This window comes from Canis aureus, chromosome 13 (genome assembly GCF_053574225.1).
Source record: "Canis aureus isolate CA01 chromosome 13, VMU_Caureus_v.1.0, whole genome shotgun sequence".
In the NCBI taxonomy this organism is placed as follows: domain Eukaryota; kingdom Metazoa; phylum Chordata; class Mammalia; order Carnivora; family Canidae; genus Canis; species Canis aureus.
The window spans coordinates 9,020,155-9,040,362 of NC_135623.1; the positions used below are offsets into that span (position 1 = coordinate 9,020,155).

Consider the following 20,208-nt stretch of genomic DNA (forward strand, 5'->3'; position numbering starts at 1 on the left):
ATTTTGGTTTCAGTTGCTGTTTTGGGCACCACCTCACATTATTGACTTGGATTTCAAACATATGGTCAACTGAACCTCAGTTCTTGGAACTTGCTCCAGGCATTGACATTTCTGGCCTCTGTTTCTGGTTCTTGGCATTCGTTGCCCCTGGGGAAGACACAGGTGTCCAGCAAGCCCTACCTGTTAAGGATCACCTGAGAAATCCTGGTGCTTGAGGATTCGATAACATTATTATGTTGTTATGCTTATTTATTTCTCAAAGGACACCAAAGTATTCCTCTTTATTTACTTTAAAGATTTTATTTATTTATTTGAGAGGGAGAGGGAGAGAGAGAGCATGAACAGTGGGGAGAGGCAGAGGGAGGAGGAGACTCCTCACTGAGCAGGGAGCCCAACACGGGGGCTTGATCGCAGGTCCCCGGGATCATGACCTGAGCCGAAGGCAGACACTTAACCAACTGAGCCACGCAGGCACCCCAAAGTATTTTTCTTTAATGTGCAGAGATGAACCGTTCTGTTTGCCCCCAGCTAACATGGTGCACTCGTGCGATGTCGGGGGGGTGGGAATGGAGGCCCAGAGGGGCATGGCCCAGTGTCCGGGGGGCAGAGCCGCTGCACCTCACCACCCAGACCATAGCATGTGCCCCTCTGCTTCTTCCTCTAGGTTCATTTTCCCCACCACTCGGCTTGGGGCTGAAAGCCAGTTCAGCGATTTCCTGGATGGCCTGGGACCAGCCCAGATCGTGGGGCGACAGACATTGGCAACGCCACCAATGGGTGAGTGTTCCTGAGGGCCGAGTGGGTGGGGTGATGGTGGCCACATAGTGGGAGGGGTGAGCTCAGTGGGGGCCCCGTGAGGTGCAGGGCCGGCTGCAGAGGAGAGCACGCTCTCTGGCTTTTGCACCGGTGAGGAGGAGTTGGCCCAGCTCTCCTGCTGACCCTCCCTCATCAGAGAGGACAGGGGTTCCAGCTTTGCTCTGCCGCTTCCCCGCAGCAGCTTTACAGCGCTTTCCCTCCCTCACCTCCTCACCACCCACCCACTCTCCACGGCCAGCTGCATGCCAGGCTGTGCTGTGTGCCTGCAGGATGTGAAATGGTGAACAAAAGTCATCCGGCATTGACATTTGGCCAGTCTGTTCTTCCGCTGGTGCTTTGCGTGACCTTGGGCAAGTCACTCCCCCTCCCCGAGCCTCAGTTTCCGCATCTGTGTAATGGGAATGATAATCCCTGCCTTAGTTCTGTGATCTAACAGCAATTCATTGAGTGTTCCCATTCGATGCTTTAAATGAAATGTGCCTTTTTTTTTTTTTTAAGATTTTATTTATTCATTCATGGGAGACACAGAGAGACATAGGCAGAGGGAGAGGCAGGCTCCCTCCAGGGAGCTCGATGTGGGACTCTATCCCAGGACCCCAGGATCACAGCCCGCGCCAAAGGCAGATGCTCAAGCACTGAGCCATCCAGGTGCCCCTGAATGATGTGCTTCATTTACTCCGTAGGAACCATGTCTTATTGGACTTGTTACTTCTGCCTGGCACCCAAAAGCCTTTAAAATAATTTCCTCATCCCCTTCCCTGCAGCTGGGACCTATTTCCCGGAGCCTGTCCTTGGTCCTCTCAGCTGTATTTCTGGCTCCCTCACACCTCCCCTGCTCTCCCTCTGACTTAGATACTGGCAGTGTTGGCTTTAGGCTGCTCCTCCCAGGAACTAGCTCCCCCTGAGGTGCCCCCCTTGCCTCTTGCCCTTCCCCATCACTCCAGCCTGAGCAGTCTGCCCCAAACATCTGGACTCAGTCCTCATTGGGATAGTGTTCGGCCTTCAACCTGACAGCTCGTGAGGAAGCTGGGCTCAGACAGTGCTCTCCTGCAAGCCGTGCAGTGGAGCTGGGTTTCTCTCCCAGGCCACTAGTGTTCCCACTGCACTGCCCTGTTTTCCTCTAGCAGGCTTCCACTCGAGCTTTTGTCTGCTGGACTTGGGGCGGGGGGTCTATGGGGACCCTTGGAGGGTGAGCACCAGCTCTCCTGTGGCCCTGGGTGGGATTTGGCTAATTCCCGACCCTTGCTTACAGGTTCTTAAGGGCCTGGGAAGTCTGCTTTTCCCAGCCCCAGGCCCAGCCAGGGGCTGGGAGGCGGTGAGAGGAGCCAGTCACCTCCGCGAGGCTTTCGGGCCTTCCCAAGCCTAGAACACTTGTGTGTGGTGCCTCCTGGTGTCTAGAAGCGGGAAGGGCAGGCTTGCATCTGCTCATCCTCTTAGGGATGTTACAGTGAGCTCTTCCCCTTTCCTCCCCCACGGGGAGGTCAGAAATAGCTAGAGGGAGGGTGATGACTTCTAGGATGTTTCCTGAAAGTATAAATCCCCATCTTCCCAAGTATGCAAATACAAACAATTGCATGATAGCTCAGAGTATCTAAAATGGGTGGCTGAACCCAAAGTCTGGCCAATTTTAATTTTTCTGCATCAGGCTTATGATTCTGCATTCCTTTGAAGGACGCTCCAAGTGACTAATGCATAATTTCAGATTCCGCTAACCGATGTTGAACAAAGCTAAGAGTTCTAGAAATAACTGACATGACTTCATACAGAACTTGCCTTGGCGAGGTAATCGTTTGGGGGAGCGCAGTGAGGAGTTCTCAGTTCTCTGCTCCCAGGAGATCCGGCCTGCCTCCCATCCTTTGAGCCAGGGTACGATCGGGCCCTCCTTCCCAGGCAGCGCCTGATGGCCGGTGCAGGCTCCTATCTCGGCATCTCTCCAAATTGATATTCCGTAAATATTTGTTTGATAGATATTTAGGGGAGCGGCCAAGGGCTGCTATCCTGCTCAGTAAAAAGAAGCCCCCCAGCTAACCAGACTTCCCCGGGAGTTGGGCGGGCATTCGTGGTTACCCAGGCATGTCCCTTGAGGGTCGTGCCCCTGCCTCGCCCCAGGGGAGGTACCAGAGTATTTCTCAGCTGCTTTCACATGCTCTCGAGAGCAGTTCAGGCACATGCAGTTTTCTGTATATTATGCCCTTTCCACACCGTAGCGTCCTCTGCAGACTGCGTCCTGCACAGCAGCTGGCCGGCCTGCCCCAGGGCCTGCCTCTGCTGGACTGTCCCTCTTCTCCCCTGCAGGGGACGTGCACATTGCCATCATGGACCGGAGTGGCCAGCTGGAGGTGGAAGTGATTGAGGCTCGGGGCCTGACCCCCAAACCAGGCTCCAAGTCCCTCCCAGGTGAGGCAGGGCAGTGGGGAGAGGGGTTTTGGATACAGGGTCCTGCAGCTGAGCTCCAGGTCAGGCGTGTCCCCAGCTGTCCCTTGACCTAGATCCGTACTCTCAATCCCAGAGTCATGATTTGTCTGGGAGGTCGGTGGACAGGGCTGGGGGGAGGGAAGGATGGACGGGTCGGTGTTTGAGTCTGTCTTTCCTACTGCTGTCCACTGGCCAGCTCATCCCACTCACCTTGCTCACCTCCAGGACCAGCTGGGTGTTAGGGGATGGAGCAGGCCATAGCAGCCTCTCCCAGACCCCTCCCCATCATGCTTTCTCCCATCCCTCAGCCACCTATATCAAGGTTTACCTGCTTGAGAATGGGGCCTGCTTGGCCAAAAAGAAGACAAAGGTGGCCAAGAAGACCTGTGACCCCCTGTACCAGCAGGCTCTGCTCTTTGATGAGGGGCCCCAGGGCAAGGTGCTGCAGGTGAGTGTCACGGGGACCTCAGGGCCCACGGGGCAGGGTGACTCTCGAAAACTGCAAGCTGTAATTTAAAATCTTTCACGTATGCTGTGCTCTGTGCTGGGCACCGTACCGGCTGCACTGATGCACATGACCCATTTGTTTCCACAGCCCAGTGAGGGGTTATTGCCCCTGGTTGATTCATGAGGAAACCAGGGTCGGGGGGTGGGGTGGGGAATAAACCCACTGCCCTCCCCACCCCCACCCCCCGGTTGCTCAGCTGGTGGGTAGAAGCAGGGTTTGCTCGCCACCTTCTCTTTCTGCCTGGTGCTAAAACTTACTGCGCATCAGCTCCGTGCCAGGCTGTGTGTGAAGCGCTTTCCAATCCTGACCTTGCATCCTCGAGATGACCCTGCGAGGTAGGGACGATTCTCTCCATCTTACAGCCTCAGAGAGGTGAAGTGACTCGTTTCCAGCCAGCGACTTGCAGAGCCGGGGTGACGCCACCCCAACTCCGAGAGGGTGCGCTGCCCTTCGCTACGGTGCGGGGAGGGAGGGGCGATCAGGCCCATTCACAGATGAAGCACCTGAGGTGCGCGGGAGGCTGAGTGGGGTTAGAGCACAGTGGGGGCTGGTCTCTGGGTTCAGGCCTGGGTTCCAGTTCCAGCTCCATCACAGTCTGCGGGTGGCGTATGGTGAAGAGTAAGGAGAGGTGTGGAGGGCCTCATGAGCGTCTGACCCACAGACAGCTGCTCATTGAGCATTGGCAGTAGTGGCTGTGGCTGGTGGCCTTGCCTGGGGCCACATGGGTGGCAGGTGAGAAGACTGAGCCAGGGCTCAGGGCTGGGCTGCATGACTGCTCATCTAGGGCTATCCCTCTGCGCTGACGTGGTTGTGTGGCAAGGACCCTTGGTCGCCTTCAGATGGCGAGGACCCTTGGCGACCCTTGGTCGCCTTCAGATGGCGAGGACCGCAGGACCCTCGGGTTCTGTGGGGTAGGGGTGATCATGGGAGTCTATATGGATTCCATTTGAGAAAAGGATCCACTGATAAAAATACAAGTTTGAAAATCACCGAGCTAATCTATTCTGCTCTTCCAGTTTTATGGATGGGGACACTGAGGTCCAGTGAGGGCAGAGGGTCTCCCCAAGCTCCTCTGTGAGCCCGCAGCAGACTGGTTGCTGTGACTCAGGTCCCAGACTCTCAGTCTGCTCCTTCATGCTGTCATCTGGGAGGCTGGGGGAGGCTCCGAAGTCAGACCCGCGTTCCAGTCCCAGCTCCGCCACCAATTTCTTTGCGTCTTGGGGTTAATTAACCTGAGCTGTGGTTTCCTCGTGGTCGATATGACGACACGCAGCACCGTCCCCTAGATGGCTGTAACAGTCATGGTCATGGGTAGGGGTCCATAGGACCGAGCCTGGCACATCGTAAGTGCTCAATAGTCGTAGCCCTCAAATCAGTCTCAGTTCCGGCTCTGTCTCATCTGTGCTCTGGCGAAGCTTGTAGGTTCCTGGGCCCGCTACCGAGCCCTGGAGTCGGGGTGTTGGCTCAGCGCCCCTGTCTCCTGCTGCCCCCCCCTCCGCCCCCGGCAGGTGATCGTCTGGGGAGACTACGGCCGCATGGACCACAAGTGCTTCATGGGCATGGCCCAGATCATGCTGGATGAGCTGGACCTGACTGCCGCGGTCACTGGCTGGTACAAACTCTTCCCCACGTCCTCAGTGGCAGACTCTACGCTTGGATCCCTCACCAGGCGCCTGTCCCAGTCCTCCCTGGAGAGTGCCACCAGCCCCTCGTGCTCCTAAGGACCTCCGGACCAGGCCGGGATGTAGCGTGGGGAGGGGTGCCTGACGGCCTCCCCCGCCCCTGTACATAGTCTTCATGTCTCTCTGGACCCCTTGCCCTGCTGCATGCCTGTTGGCTACTGGGCCCGTCCCAGCTGGCAGTGGAGACTGTAGTGTGTGTGTGTCTGTGTGCGTGTGTGTGTGTGTGTCTGTGTCTGTGTGTGACCATGTTATATCTGTTCACGTGTCTGGGTATAGTCAGTCTTGGTGACTACATGAGCTAAACTCCACATCTCTCTGTGTCTCGTTGAAAAGAAACCCAAAGGAGTGTTGTGTGGGCACGGGTCCCCGAGTCCAGGGGCGGAAGTCAGGGACGTGGCCACCAATCCACCCTGCCTGGCCCTGCGCCCGCGGCAAAGCCCACGTGTCCCTGTCCAGGCTGCCTCTTGGTGGTCCCTGCTTAGTTTCCTGTCTCGTCCTTTGTCCCACCTGTGCTTCTCCCAGCACCACTGCTCTTTTTCGAGGAATGTAGCACCCACTGCAGCTGGTCACACTGAGGCCCCTCTGGGACGTGACACCCCCCTCCCCCCGCCGAGCACACTGACAGCTCTTCCCACCGAATGCATCTGCAGCATGTAGCATGCTCATCTAGTGCCCTGGCCAGGGGCCGGGGGAGCAGAAGACGCCTGGGAAGCTGAGGGCTTGGACATCGCCTCCTCCCTTTGGCTGGAGCCGCCTCCTCCTATAAGCGAAACACTAGGAAGTCTTAGTTCCCAGGGTTGCTGGCCCGGCCCCTTAGAGGGAAGTGCTGGCACCTCCCTTAGCGTTGTTCTTCACCTCCTGTCTTCCTCTGAGCCTCCTCACTTCCAACATGCCAAAGGAGCTCTCCCAGTGGGACCCCAGGAGGTGTGGATTTGGAGGATCTTGACATCCCAGAGGCTGGCCTCAGAGGGGATGTTATCTGCCAAAGCAGATAGTCCCTGGAGGCGCCTGTGTCCTCCCCAGGCCCTGAGGGTGGCTCTGTCCCCCTCTGGGCTTGTCCTGGTGGGGCCTGGCTTGTGGAGGAAGTGCTGAGGGTAGGGCTGTTTGCGGGAATGAGGAGGGTTGGGGCTGACATGCTCTGCGCCGCTGTTGGGAATCCTGTCTGATCTTTGGGGATTAGCTGCATGAGGTTGATCATTTGGGTCTCTCTTTGTTTGCTCATTTCCAGACCAGGGTCCCTGTCTGGGAGCTCAGACTCACTCGGGCTCCAGCTTCCCGGCCCCATGGACAGCCTGGCTCTGGACTCAGCTAGACTGCCACAGTCACCAGCTCTGTACAAGCAATACTTTCCCCTCTCCGCCTCCCTGCCTCCTTGCGCTCCGCAGCTGCCCTCTGGAGAGTGGCCTGGCCTGCTCTCGGCCCCTCACAAGCCTCTGCTTTCTTTCTACCCTTGTCTGGTTGGAGCTTCCCAAAGCCACTCAAACCCTGACTTGATTTGACAACTGGGCCCTGGGAGGGGGTGGGGGATACGGCGGGGACCAGGGCCTGGCCTGGACCTGTGAGATGTCTGCTAGGAATGCCCAAATCTGTCCTCTCCTCCTCAGGTCTGGGGCAAAAGGTGAGAGGTCGTCCACGGGGTGGACACAGAAGCCCTTGGGTCCGTGTCTGGTGGGGAGGGAAGAGGTGGCAGGAGGGGTCCAGGTATGGAGAAGACCGTCCCTCTGCCTCTTCCCCAGACGTCGGCCCCGGGTGCTGCGATGACTGTGACCCACATGCTCAAGGTGGAGGCGGGGAGAGGTCTCGGGGCCTGAGTGCTTGGACTCCATTGGTAACCAAAGCCGGACGGATGGGTGTAGAGGGCAGGTGGAGGAGGAGGCTCTCTGGAGATAAAGGCACCTCCGCCCAAAGGGCCTCCCTTTCTGGCAGGGACTCACATCAGGTTGAAGCCAGAGCCTGGTAACCTCCCCCGACCCCCCAGGAAAACCCACAGACGTGGGTAAGGGCGTAAGAAATAAACCAAATGGGCTCCTGGCTTATGATCAAGACGAGGACCGTTGCGGGTGTAGGACGAGGGAGGCGGCAGCTGGGTCAGAGTTTTCTCTTTAGGCAGAAATTCTCTCCCGTCGTCGGGAGGGGGCAATGCACGCGTTTCTCGTGTTTTCTAAAAATAAGGCAAAGGGCTCTGTCGTCTTTGACCCTAGGGTGGGGAGAGGGAGGAACCTCGCTCCCAGAAGGGTGTTTTGTGTCCTGCGATGTGTTCGCCGCTGGAGCAGTCGCCCTCAGGTCGGCGTGCACACACTCTGCGCCTTTGGGTGGGGTGAGCGGGGACTCCTCGGACAGCGTGGACATTGGCTGACGTAGTGCTGAGAGGTGCTCCCCACCCCATGCGGTCGTCCCCAGGGAATGGGGGGGTATCAGTGAGTGGTATCACCCTCATTCCTCTCGGGGTCCGGGAAGTTGGGGGGGCTGCCGGCAGAGAGCCTGGGGCCCCCTTGCCTCTGGGGCAGGTTAGTTAGCATCGTGGAAGTTCTAGCCGGAGCTCGGGCCTGACGTGTTGGTACCTCGTGCTGGCTGCCCACACGCCCTAGCTGCCAAGCCGCCCCAGCTGGGCCGCTCGCCATCCCACTTCTCCAGGGGGATGGCATTCTCCCCACCTTAGGGCACATTCTCCTTCACTAACCCTTTGCACCAGTGACGAATCCCCACCTGATCTTCCCCCCATGGTGGTGAGGCTGACACGTGTGTGATGGTGAATGGCTGGGTTCCAGGGTCTGTTTCTCGTCCTCCTCGATCCAGGGGCCAGCCTGTCCCAGGAGAGGAGGGAGCACAGGGTGCTCCTGGCCTTCCCTGGGGGAGGGGGGGTGTGGAGGGAGCACCTTCAAAGAGGGGATGGTGGGGAAGGCGGGAACGCGATCTCCCCTGGAGTGCTCCCTGGCCTGGGGCTGAGGCGCTGCCGGGGTCCGGGGTCCGGTGTCCCCGGCTCTGAAGGCCTCCTTCCCCAGGTGAGACCCAGAGCGGGCAGAGGATGGGGCTCTTTGTCACTCCCCGGCCTCTGCTCCGGCGGGGTTCGCGGAGGTTCTCGGAGATGGGGGTGGCCCTGCAGCCCCGCCGGGCTGCTGGGCTGTGGGCAGGAACCGTGATGGATGATTCAGAGCATCTGTCTTCACGTTCCTGCCCTGCTCAACGTGTCCCACTTCTTCAGAGACTCCTTCCCCTCGGGGACGTCTGAGGGCCCCTGGTATGAATCAGGCTCCAGTAAATGGGGCCACGTCTGGGTTTGCCAAGGGGGATTTGATCCTCCGGGGAAGGACCAGCTCCAGAACGACTCCCCATCCCGTCTCTCCCACCTCCCAGTTCTCCCAGGAAAGGAGCGGAGGGCTTCGGAGGCTCTCTCAGGCACGCCAGCATTCCCGGGGGTGAGGCGGCCCCAGGAGCCCTAGAGACAGGGCCCCGTGGAGCTTGGGGCTCGCGGGGGGTCTCCCGGGGGCGTGACACCCACCAGGGCAAGCATGCCTGAGCTCTTCTTTACTGCCAGCCTTGAGGAGACCAGGCCCCTCTCCCCACCCCCTTAGAGACCATAGAGACCTCCAAGGGTACGTCTTTGGAAATGAAATGTAGCACAATCTTCGACTGCGTTACCAGGAACCCTGACCCGCACCCAGGGTTCTCGCTCCACGCCCTGCTGCCCGGGAGACGCCGAGCTCCTCCCCCGGGGGCACCAGGGCTCCCCATGCCTCCGATCCCCTATCTTCCTCGGCCCGGAAAGCAGCAGAGCTTCAGGAAGGCTGCTCTTCTGTCTCTGATTGCTTCCTGCACTGTGCAAACTCTGTGCAAGAAACGGCTGCCTTTGCTTGACGATGTAGACGAGTCATCCTCCCCCTGGGTGGAGAGAGGGAGGGCGCACTGCCCAGGCCTGGGGGTCCAGGCGATGGAGCGGAAGAGGCCTGCCCTCCTGCCGGAGCCTCCCTGGACTGTGCTCCTCTCCTCCTGAGCCTGATGCGGAAAGAGGCTCCCGACCATGCTGCTTCCTCCACCGGATTCGCTTCCACCCACCGGAGAGGGAGGAGATGGGCCTGCAGACTCTCCCCCGCCTGCCTCCTCGAGTCTGCTTTTCACTCAGGTCAGAAGAGGATGGGGGCAGGACCCAACACTCAAGACTAAGGGCAGGGGAGCCCCGCCCAATCAGGTGAGGCCCGGTGGGCTGGGAGAGGGTGATTTTGAGAGTGCCTGAGCATCTCAGAGCGATGTCGGTGATGCCAAAGAGAGCAACTTGGTCTCCCCGCTGGGCCTTGGCCTGCCTGATGGGGGGACCCAGTTCTCTGACAAAGGGCTTAATCTTTCCATGTAGCAAAGCAACTCCTTCTCCCCCCACCCCTGAGCTCGGGCTTTCCTGGGCCCAGCATGGCTGTGCCTGTGAGGAAAACCACTCCAGTAAGAGAAACCGAATTCTTTCAAGGGCCTAAGACTAGCTTGGGGCGGGTGCTTGTTGAAAAGGGCGTCACCGCTTTGGGGAAACCTTCCCGGGCTCCAGTTGGAAGCACCTGGGGCCTTGCGCGCCCCCTCCCCCAGGGGGGTTCACCCCCATGTCAGGGAAGGGTCCCCTGGGACTGGGCTCCAGATGCGGGCCCGGGAATCCAGGGGCAGCAGAGCACCCGCCCCACGGGGTCGATGGCCTGGACAGCTGGCTACAGGGATTCCAAGGCTGTTCTGTACAGTTCGATCCCAAACTGTGACCTTGTGCAAGACTCCTCACTTGTCTAGGCCTCAGCTTCCTCATCTGCAAGATCAGAGCATTTGCTAGTTGCTCCGTGGTTCCCTCTGGGTTTTAAAAATCTGATCTGGAGCTGAGGAGGGTTTCCAGCCTGGTGCGCCCGGGCCGGTTCCTTCCAGCCCCCGGTGCCCCAACTGGGTGCAGGTCCTTCTCCATCCACACCCAGAAGCTGCTTCGGACAAGAACTCGGGGAATCCTAACAGACTCTGCTTCCACCTCCTTGTGGTTTGTTGTCCCTCTTCTTGTGTAACGACGAGAAATACTTAAGAGTTGTCTACAACGGACACTTTTCAAGGTGCTGATGTGACGTCACCACCTCAGCCGCCTCCTGCGTAGGTCAGTACCCCCACCAGCAGATGAGACTGGGCCAGTCCTCACTTCTGCTTCTAGAACGTCGTCGGTGGGCAAGTTGAACACCTGAGAATGTTCGAGGCATTGCTCTCTGGTGGAAGGAGAGAGGGCACTTATTTCCCATCAGCGTAGTTTGCTTCTTAAGACCACCCCTCTCTCCAGGATCTCTCGCCAGACATCACCTCAGCAGGCAGAGTGGCTGCTTCCTTAGGAAAAGTTGGCCTGATTATTCCATCCACTCCTTTAGAATGTAAATTCACAGGAGGCAGGAACCCCTTTTTTAGAATTTCCAAATGCATCCTGCAAAGAAAGAGATAAGCTGATAGGGCCTGACAAGCACACTGTTTAGATAAGAAGCAATTAGCCTTTTATATCTGTGCTCTATACATTTTCTATGTGCAGCATCTTTCCAAACTTGCTGTGGCTCCTAGGTGGCAGGTGGACGGCTGGGGAGGACTGCCGGCTGTTTCGTACAACATTCTTGCCAATTCCCTTGAGAAGAAAATTCTTTCACATGGCTTCTGCATGTACAATATTTGGGCAGCAAAAAAAAAAAAAAAAGATTAAAGTCAGTTTGAAAATGGTTTCACGTGTCACTTTCTGAAGACGGTTCTTGATTCTAGGAGAGAGAAGACAGAGTTCCAGGTGACTAAAACGTGGAGGAGGAAGAGGCACCAAGGCCCAGAGGCGGGAGAGAGCAGTGCATCTCAGGAAAAGGCCTCTAAGGTCTGACGGGGCCTCCGACTCCCGTGGGGGAACTCTGTTGCCACACTGATGGCTGTGGGCTGTGGAATCTGGCTGGGCCAGGTGGCTTCCCAGCTGTCCCGCGTTCCCGCTCATGGGACCTCGAAGCCTTCTGTTGCTTCGAGGCTCATGAGGGAGGCCCAGAGGCAAATAGGGGGGAAGGTAAGAGGGAGCCAAGGCCACTGCTTTTGATCCTTCTCATAGGTCTCTTTCTGAGCTCTCAGGTCCAGGAGTTCTGCTCAGGCATAAGGCCAGGGCAGTCTTGTTTCCTCCAGCCACACTTGATACAAGCAGTAAACATAGCAGTTCACCCCCAGTGCTGTGAACTACAGCAATCATTGACCCCTGGGGCACCCCATTCCCTCCCTGCCTCTTAGGGAAGGACAGAAAGGTATGTTAACATTTAACCACTTCTGGGCCGTGTCCTTGTTCCCTAGGACTGGGTCTGTGGGTTCAGAAGATGGATAAAGGAAGCGTCCCAATGTCATATGCCTGCTGGGAGAAAGGCTGGCATCCTCCTCCCCCAGGGTCCTCCAGCATGACCCCCACTGCTTTGGCTCTGGCTCTTGGCTTTGTAGAAGTTCTTCCCTCTCTTGAGGGAAGGCTCATGAGACCAGGCTCACTATATGAGTTTCAGTGCTTCCCAGGTTTCTGTCTTTCACTTCTTTCCCACTCTTGCTCTCTGGATTATCTGGGTGGGCCCAGTCTTGTCACTTGGATCTTAAAAAGTGGAAAATTGTTCGTAGCTGTAGTCTGAGTGAGATATGATTGCAGAAGAATGGTTAGAGAGTTGCAGTGTGAGAGAAATTAAAGACTATATGGAGAGTAAGTCATACCATGTTCATGGAATGAAAGACACAGTATTGTGAAGATGTCAGCTCTCCCCATATTTATCGCTAGATTCATTATACTTTCAGTAAAAAAATCCCAACAAGCTCTTTGGAGAAATTGACATGCCAATACTAAGATTTATTTAGAAAGGCAAAAGGCCTTGAATAACTAAAGCAATTTTGAAAAAGAAGAACCAAGTTGCAAGAGTTATATAACCTGACTGTATGACTTACTATAAAGTAATGCTGGTCTTGGCATAAGCATGGACCTATAGACCAATGGTACAGAACAGTGTGCAGAGATAGACTTACCCATAGCCAATTGACTTTTGACAAAGGTGCCAAAGTAATCCAAACATCTTTTCAACAAATGTGCTGCAACAACTGGATATTTGAATGGAAAAATATGAACCTGGACCCTTACGTCACATTATGCACAAGACTAACCCAAAGTGAGTCATAGACCTAAATATAAAAGTTAAAACCATAAAACTTCTGAAAGAAAATTTCGGGAAAAAAAATCTTCACAACTTTATGGTAGGCAGTGGTTTCTTAGAACATTAAAAACACTAACCCCGAAATAAAAAGAAATTGGATTTCATCCAAACAAAAATCTTTTTGAAAGACACCATTAAGGGCAGCCCAGGTGGCTCAGCAGTTTAGCGCTGCCTTCAGCCCAGGGCGTGATCCTGGAGACCCAGGATCCAGTCCCACATCGGGCTCCCTGCATGGAGCCTGCTTCTCCCTCTGCCTGTGTCTCTGCCTCTCTCTCTCTCTCTCTCTCTCTCTGTGTGTGTGTCTCTCATGAATAAATGAATAAAATCTTAAAAAAAAGAAAGAAAGAAAGACACCATTGAGACTCCTATTAAGATGACAATTTAATAAGAGAACATAAGTAAAAATGGGCAAAAAGTTGGAACAGATGCATCACCAAAGAAGATGTACAAATTGTCAACTGGCATATGAGAAGACATTCATCAGTTAATCATCAGGGAACTGCATACCCAGTAGAATAGCTCAGATTAAAGACTGGCAATAGGGGGATCCCTGGGTGGCTCAGTGGCAGGGGATCCCTGCCTTTGGCCCAGGGCGCAGTCCTGGAGTCCCGCGTCGGGCTCCTGGCATGGAGCCTGCTTCTCTCTCTCTCTCTCTCTCTCCATGTCTGTTATGAAAAAAATAAAGACTGGCAATATGAAGTGCTGGCAGGGATGTGAAACATATTGCTGGAAACATAAAATGGTACAACCACTTTGGAAAACAGTTTATCAATTTCTTTTAAATTTCTTTTATTTTTAAGTATAGGAGATCATTATTTTTTAATTTTTTTTTTAAATTTATGATAGTCACACACAGAGAGAGGGAGAGAGGCAGGCTCCATGCACCGGGAGCCTGACATGGGACTCGATTCCGGGTCTCCAGGATCGCGCCCTAAGCCAAAGGCAGGCGCCAAACCGCTGCACCACCCAGGGATCCCGAGATCATTATTTTTTTAAAAAGATTTATTTATTTATTCATGAGAGGCACAGAGAGAGGCAGAGACACAGGCGGAGGGAGAAGCAGGCTTCCTGCAGGGAGCCCGATGTGGGACTCGATCCTGGTCTCCAGGATCATGCCCTGAGCCAAAGGCAGACACTCAACCGCTGAGCCACCCAGGCTCTTTTAAATTTCTTATACGCTTATCCCATGACCCAGCAATTCCACTTGTAGGTTTTTATCAGGAAAAGTGACACCATGTGCCCACCCAAGACAAAAATGTTCATGGCAGCTTTATTCCTAATAGCCACAAATTTGAAACAATACAAATGTCTAACATATCTCTCAGGGGCCAACCAGGATACGGAAACCACACAGTAATATGATCAAGGAAAATTTAATTTTAAAAATTACTACCTCAGCAGTGAGGTGATAAGAATAATAAGAGAACTCTACAGAGTATTCTAAGGCAGAAGGAGAGGATCCAAGGAGGGAACGGATTGGAAGAGGACCCTCTCCATCAAGCTGGGATTCAAACCTTGTTGAAAAATGCATAATGCTTGCCCCATTGTCTCCAGGTCAGTGAAATGGTGGTGGCAGAGACTAGCAGGGAGGGCCTGGGGGAGCCGAGTCAGGAACCTCCTTGCAGGCAGAGTAGTGAAGGTCTAGGGTGCAGGTGCCTGTGTCTGGAGGGCCCACTGGAAACACTCCCCCAGGGATCTGGTGGGGGAGGCCAGAGGGTTGGCAACACAGGGGAGTCGGTGCCCTGCTCACCTGCAGGGCATGTGAGGCTGGAGGTTTACTGAGTCCACGACGGGAGGGCTGTAGCCAGGTGGGCCCTGCGCTGCCTGAGCCTAAGGCCGTGAGCCCCCAGGACTGTGTGCTCTGGATGCATAGCTAGGGCAGTGCCATGGGGGTCCCCATGCATTCATCTCTGGCTGCAGTCGCAGGCAGAGGAGAAGCAAACAGAAGCACACTGGGTGGGGGAAGGGAAGCGTCCTCCTCCTTAGTGTTCCGCCAGCGCCATCTACTGACATGACATGGCTCTGGATGTTCTCACCATAAAGGAGAATTGCATCAAGGGGCTATCCTACTACTGCCCAGCAGGTAATGAAGGGCTGATTTGGGGTTGAGAGGCAACAGATTGATACTTGTCATACCTGGCAATAAGTGCAATGGAAAAACAGGTTGGTATGTTAATATCATGGGATCCTACTCAGCACTACATAGGATGAACTACTGATACACAGAACAACGTGGAGCGAAGGCAAACAGCATACTGAATGAAAGAAATCAGACACGAAAAGGTAAATACTGTTATACAAAATTCTAGACGACACAAGAATAATCTAGATGGAAAAAATTCCAACCAGTGCTTCCTGAGAATTAGACGTGGGTGGTATTGACTGCGAAGGGTCACAGCGTGACTTGGGGTGATCATGAAACCCTCTATATCTGGATGGGGTTACGTGGGCATGTATAAGTAACCGTGCTCACTTGGCGGGATGAGCACTGGGTGTTATGCTAAATGTTGGCAAATTGAACTCCAATACAAATTTTTAAAAAAATAAAATAAAAAAAAAAAAGTAGCAGTGCTGCTTCGTAAATTCCAGGGTAAGGGCCATGTGAGAAGATCACAGCTTTGATAGGAACGTTGGAAATCTTTCCTCTTTCTGCAAGAGGTGCATTCTGAGTGGGAAGGCCTCGGTGGCCATAGAGCATTATTCTGGGTGTTGCTGGGATACAGATGAGATGGTGCACGAGGAGGGAATTTACCCAGGAAACTCCAGCCACAGTCTCTCTTAGGGTGGGCTCCTGCATTCTTCGCCAGCTCACCATCACTAGTCCTGCATCTTTGTGGTTTCGCCATAGGTCCAGGCAGTGTCAGGACAGTTACAGAGGGAGGTGACCTTCAAGACCGGCCAACCAACCAGACAGGTATAAGGGACATGGGAAGAGCAGCCTGCCTAAGAAGAAGGAACTTACTAAAGATCCCTCTACATCTGAAACTGTGAGGGTTTATGGACTGACATAGAACAGTAATCACTGTAATTAGTAATACTAAATAATAATTTTAAGACAAAATTGCAAAGAAGTTGCAGAAGATGTCCGACAAGCAGTGCCTGACAGTAGATGTTGACCCGTTTGCTAATGTTGGCTGGTGCTGGCGGTCAAGTAGAGAGTCTACACAGTGTTGATTCATGGGCATGTGTACTTGCCTCCAAACTCCAGAAACTGATAAAGAACCACCACTGAGATCCAGGAAAATTTGTAAAATATCGGCTGATTATAAAAGGCCAAAAGTTCTCTTGTGGGTTTGAGAAAACTATTTCACTTCCTTGGTCTTGGACGTAGAATGACTTATCGAACTCAGCTTATGAACATATTTAATGAACAACTTCTCATCCTGACAAAACACTTGGACATGAATGATGGAGATTAGACCCTTTAACTCCGGGCCCCAAGAACCCTCCCATAGAGTCACAAGTGGGCATGTAGCAGGATGGTTGGTTTGGAATCGTCCACCGTGGTGGAGAGTCAGAGGGTCTAGGTGTGGGGCTGTCCCCGGGGAAATGGAGGAGTGTAATCTGGAGGAGACGCTCGGCAGGACACAGGGTGGAAGTTAGAAGCAGAGATGACACACACACGTAGGCACATTTTGAAAATAGTGCTGGGTGAAAGGTAAGAAGTAGGATGAAGTCTAGCACATAATCTCACGTATGAAAATTAAAAATACAGTGGGATCCCTGGGTGGCTCAGTGGTTTAGCACCTGCTTTTGGCTCAGGGCATGATCCTGGAGTCCCAGGATCAAATCCCGAGTCAGGATCCCTGCTTCTCCCTCTGCCTGTGTCTCTGCCTCTCTCTCTCTCTCTCTCTCTCTCTGTGTGTGTCTCTCATGAATAAATAAATAAAATCTTTAAAAAAAAGAAAATTAAAAATATTGCTCACAAAATAACACCACGGATTTTGTGAGAATACATACACATACGTGTCAAAATATTTTGAGTAGTACTTTCATGAGGGGAGGAGAAGTGAGACATGGGCATAAAAATGAATAAATAGAACAGGAGAGGGGCCTCAGGCAGGCAGGCCAATGATAAAAGCATGATTAGCTCAGTTCTCTGATCCTGATGTTAAAGAAGAAAAAAAATTTCCTTCTCCCAGGGGCAATGTGTTCTATGGCCGAATGGGCCTCATCTGATCGATATGATATAGAAGCTGAAAGATCAGAACCAAGTTTTCTGGATTGGATAAAAGGGCTGGAAAACAGAACGTCTCAGAACATTCCATTCACACCATCATCAGGCCACAGCTGCCTCACACCGTGCTGATCTCTGTGCAGGGTTATGGTGACCTGGACCTGCTGGTACACACAGCGCTTGTCCGTGTGTGTGTATCAGGGTCCCTGACTTCGGTGTTGAGATGAATAAGGAGCATCAGGATCCAGCAATCTGCCCCAAGCTTTACACCCTGTGGAGTCTCTAATGTAAAATAATAAGATCCCCATTTACATGTGACATAAGGAATGAAAACGGAGGCATGTGCTATACTGGAGCAGCAAGAAAACCACATGGGGGTAGCCGAGCACCCCATCTTAGGAAAGAGACCCTTACCTGAGTGAGGGAGGTGCCCCTCCTGGTTCTATGCCTGCTGGCCATCATCCCCCATGTCCACTGGGTCACCAGGATGCTGGGTACCATCTTCCCAGGAGTTCTGGCATGGGCCAGGGGCCCCATGGGGAGAGACGCGAGGCCCTCACGATGGAGCATGGGAATCATCAGGCCTAGTGAGGGCTGCTTGGGGCAGATGTCCTAGCAGGAGCAGGAGAGGCCTATCTGGGCCCAAGGCCCATGCAGGTGGGGGAAGAAGCAGAGTGAGGAGGAAGGCCTGGGGTAAAGGGAGAGGGGTGGGGGAAGAGGGGGGCAAGTCGGAAGGGGCGGCGGATGCAGGGAAGAGGGAGAGGGGGAAGGCAGGTGGTGGGAGGAGCAGGGGGGCAGGAGAAGGTGGAGGGGCCCCAGGCTGGGAGGTGGGAAGAGGTGAAACCGGTAAGAGGAGGCAGGCGGTCTGGGCATGAGGTGGGAAGAGGACCAGGTTGGTCTGAGTAACTGGTGACCAAGGCAGGCGCAGGGCGGAGAGACAGGGAAGTCATCGGGACAAGAGGCAGGACAGGAGGCAGGGAGGGGGCCGAAAGCCCAGCTGGGGTCGGAGAAGTATGATGAAGAGGATGTTGAGCAGGAGCGAGGCCAGGCAGCTTCTTCTGCATGGCTCAGTTGAGAAATGAGGGTCTGTGTGATGGGTTCACTGCTCTGCATTCTTTCTTTGCTGGTTCCATTATGACTCCGATTCCATTAGAGGAGAGTCCAAGATTCTACAGCATTTTCACTAGGAGGATACTTTTGAGAGCCTCAATTACAGCCTTCTCCATCTTATAAATTAAGAAACAAAGGCCCAGGGAGTTGTTCAAAATCACCCAACAACAGTCAGGGACACGGTTGGGACAGAGCCCAATCCGGAGCTCATAAAAGCAATCCCAGGGGGCCTGGGTGACACAGTCGGTTAAGCATCTAGCTTTCGGTTTCCACTCAGGTCATTGTTAAGTTTTTTAGTAACTAGATGGAAATGAGACCGCCAAGGCAAGCGAGGGTCCAAGAACAGATTTTATTGCAGGCACCCTCGGGCGAGGTTCCACGACTCACGGGGGAGAGAGAGTGAGTCCAGGAAGTCGCGCCAAGACAAGGTGGTCGGGGGTTTACATAACGTTGTAAGGCAGAACGGTTTCCTATTGGTTGGCTCATATGCAAAGGGAGGATTGCAGTTTGACCAGTCAAAGGTGACTTCCTCCTCTGGGGTTTGAAGGGCATTGGGTTCGGTTGGGGAAGTCCAAAGGAGAGGTGTCAGGGTCTGCTCAAGCTGTCGTCCCAAGTGGAGGTGGTGACAGGAACCTCAGCCATTTTGGCGTATCCGCCATCTTGAGGAGTTTCCCTTCCCGCCTGGCCCCAACAGTCATGATCTCAGGGTCCTGAGTTTGAGCTCCACATCAGGCTCCCCACTCCGCAGGAGGTCTGCTTGGGACTCTCTCTCCCTGCCGCCCCATCCCTCTCAAATAAATAAATCAATCCTTTTTTTTAAAAAAAATATTTTTAAAATTTATTCATGAGAGACACAGAGAGAGGCAGAGAGACGCAGGCAGAGGGAGAAGCAGGCTCCATGCAGGGAGCCCGAGGTGGGACTTGATCCTGGATCCCGGGATCACACCCTGGACTGAAGGCAGGCGCTCAACCACTGAGCCACCCAGGCGTCCCTAAATAAATAACTCTTAAAAAAAAGAAAAGAAAGGGATCCCTGGGTGGCGCAGCGGTTTGGCGCCTGCCTTTGGCCCAGGGCGCAATCCTGGAGACCCGGGATCGAGTCCCACGTCGGGCTCCCGGTGCATGGAGCCTGCTTCTCCCTCTGCCTGTGTCTCTGCCTCTCTCTCTCTCTCTCTCTCTCTGTGTGACTATCATAAATAAATTAAAAAATTTAAAAAAAGAAAAAAGAAAAAGACAGCACAAAACCAAAACCCATCCCAGGCTGACTGGCAGTGGGTCAAAGTGTAGGGCTCTCCAGAGAGTGGCAGGGGGCCCCTCCGGGCCGTTCGGGTCTGCCCTAGATGGAGAGGAGGAAGGGAGACTGGAAAGGCACCTTCTATCCCTGTCCAGCCATTACCCAGAATTTACAATTAGCCCCTTATGTCCCTTCCACAGGAAAGCCCACCGCAGGCACCCAGGAAAGAGACTGAACGTGCAGAGAAACAGCTGAGCTCGCATCCAGGCCTGGGCCTGGGGCCCGGGGGGCAGAAGGCGCTGGAGCAGGAGTGGAGGGGAGTTTAGAGCTTCCCTCTGGCCACTGCGTGAGATGTTCCCACACCTCTCCCACTCTGTCCCCTTAGAATTTCATAGGACAAGGGTGTTAGAAGAAGACACGATGCCCAAATAGGAGTAGAGACAGTTGCCCAGGGCCACACAGCCTCGGAACAGTATCAGAACCAGAAACCTGGCACCTGGTTCTTGGCTCTTTTCATTAGATGACTACATGGGGAAGTGGGATGGGCGTGGAAGAGGACACGGATGTAGTGACAGCAGCCACAACTACCCTTTCTGTCTCCATTGTGTCTCTTTTACGATTTTAGAATTCCTCAAATGTTTGGGATTTTCTCATACTCCTTAGTCACGGATGTGTCCCTATTAGGGATTCCTAATCATTTCTGGTCCACTGAAGACATTCCTTCTTAGTCCCCAGTATAAAAATGGATTTATTAAAAATATTTTTCTTTCATTTCTTTTTTTTTTTAAGATTTTATTTATTTATTCATGAGAAACACAGAGAGGAGGGAGAGAGAGAGGCAGAGACACAGGCAGAGGGAGAAGCAGGCTCCATGCAGGAAGCCCGACATCCAGACTTGATCCTGGATCTCTAGGATCAGGCCCTGAGCTGAAGGCAGCACTAAACCGCTGGGCCACCCAGGCTGCCCTCTCATTTCTCTGATTCAGCACAAAAGCAGGATGTTAGAGGGTTACAAAGCCTCCCACCTTGGGCCAGAACCCCTGCTTTATCGGTGAATCCTGCCCTGTGACTGC

The 20,208-nt window shown here is 53.9% G+C and overlaps 1 protein-coding gene and 1 long non-coding RNA gene across 4 annotated transcripts in view; one reads left to right on the forward strand and one right to left on the reverse strand.

Moving 5' to 3' along the window:
* Positions 1-11,127, forward strand: part of RIMS3 (regulating synaptic membrane exocytosis 3) — a 41,948-nt gene extending 30,821 nt beyond the window's left edge. For all 3 annotated transcript variants that reach the window (XM_077844534.1, XM_077844535.1, XM_077844537.1), the window contains exons 5-8: positions 665-777; positions 3,112-3,213; positions 3,540-3,679; positions 5,248-11,127. In XM_077844534.1, the coding sequence (XP_077700660.1) occupies positions 665-777; positions 3,112-3,213; positions 3,540-3,679; positions 5,248-5,460 (568 nt within the window). In that variant the 3' untranslated portion in view covers positions 5,461-11,127. The remainder of the gene's footprint in view (positions 1-664; positions 778-3,111; positions 3,214-3,539; positions 3,680-5,247) is intronic.
* LOC144281790 (uncharacterized) lies at positions 10,744-18,590 on the reverse strand. The gene is made up of 2 exons (XR_013350191.1): positions 17,206-18,590; positions 10,744-11,064 (listed from the first exon to the last, which is right to left on the reverse strand). It is a non-coding gene; the product is annotated as an uncharacterized LOC144281790 (long non-coding RNA).
* Between the last annotated feature and the right edge of the window lie 1,618 nt (positions 18,591-20,208).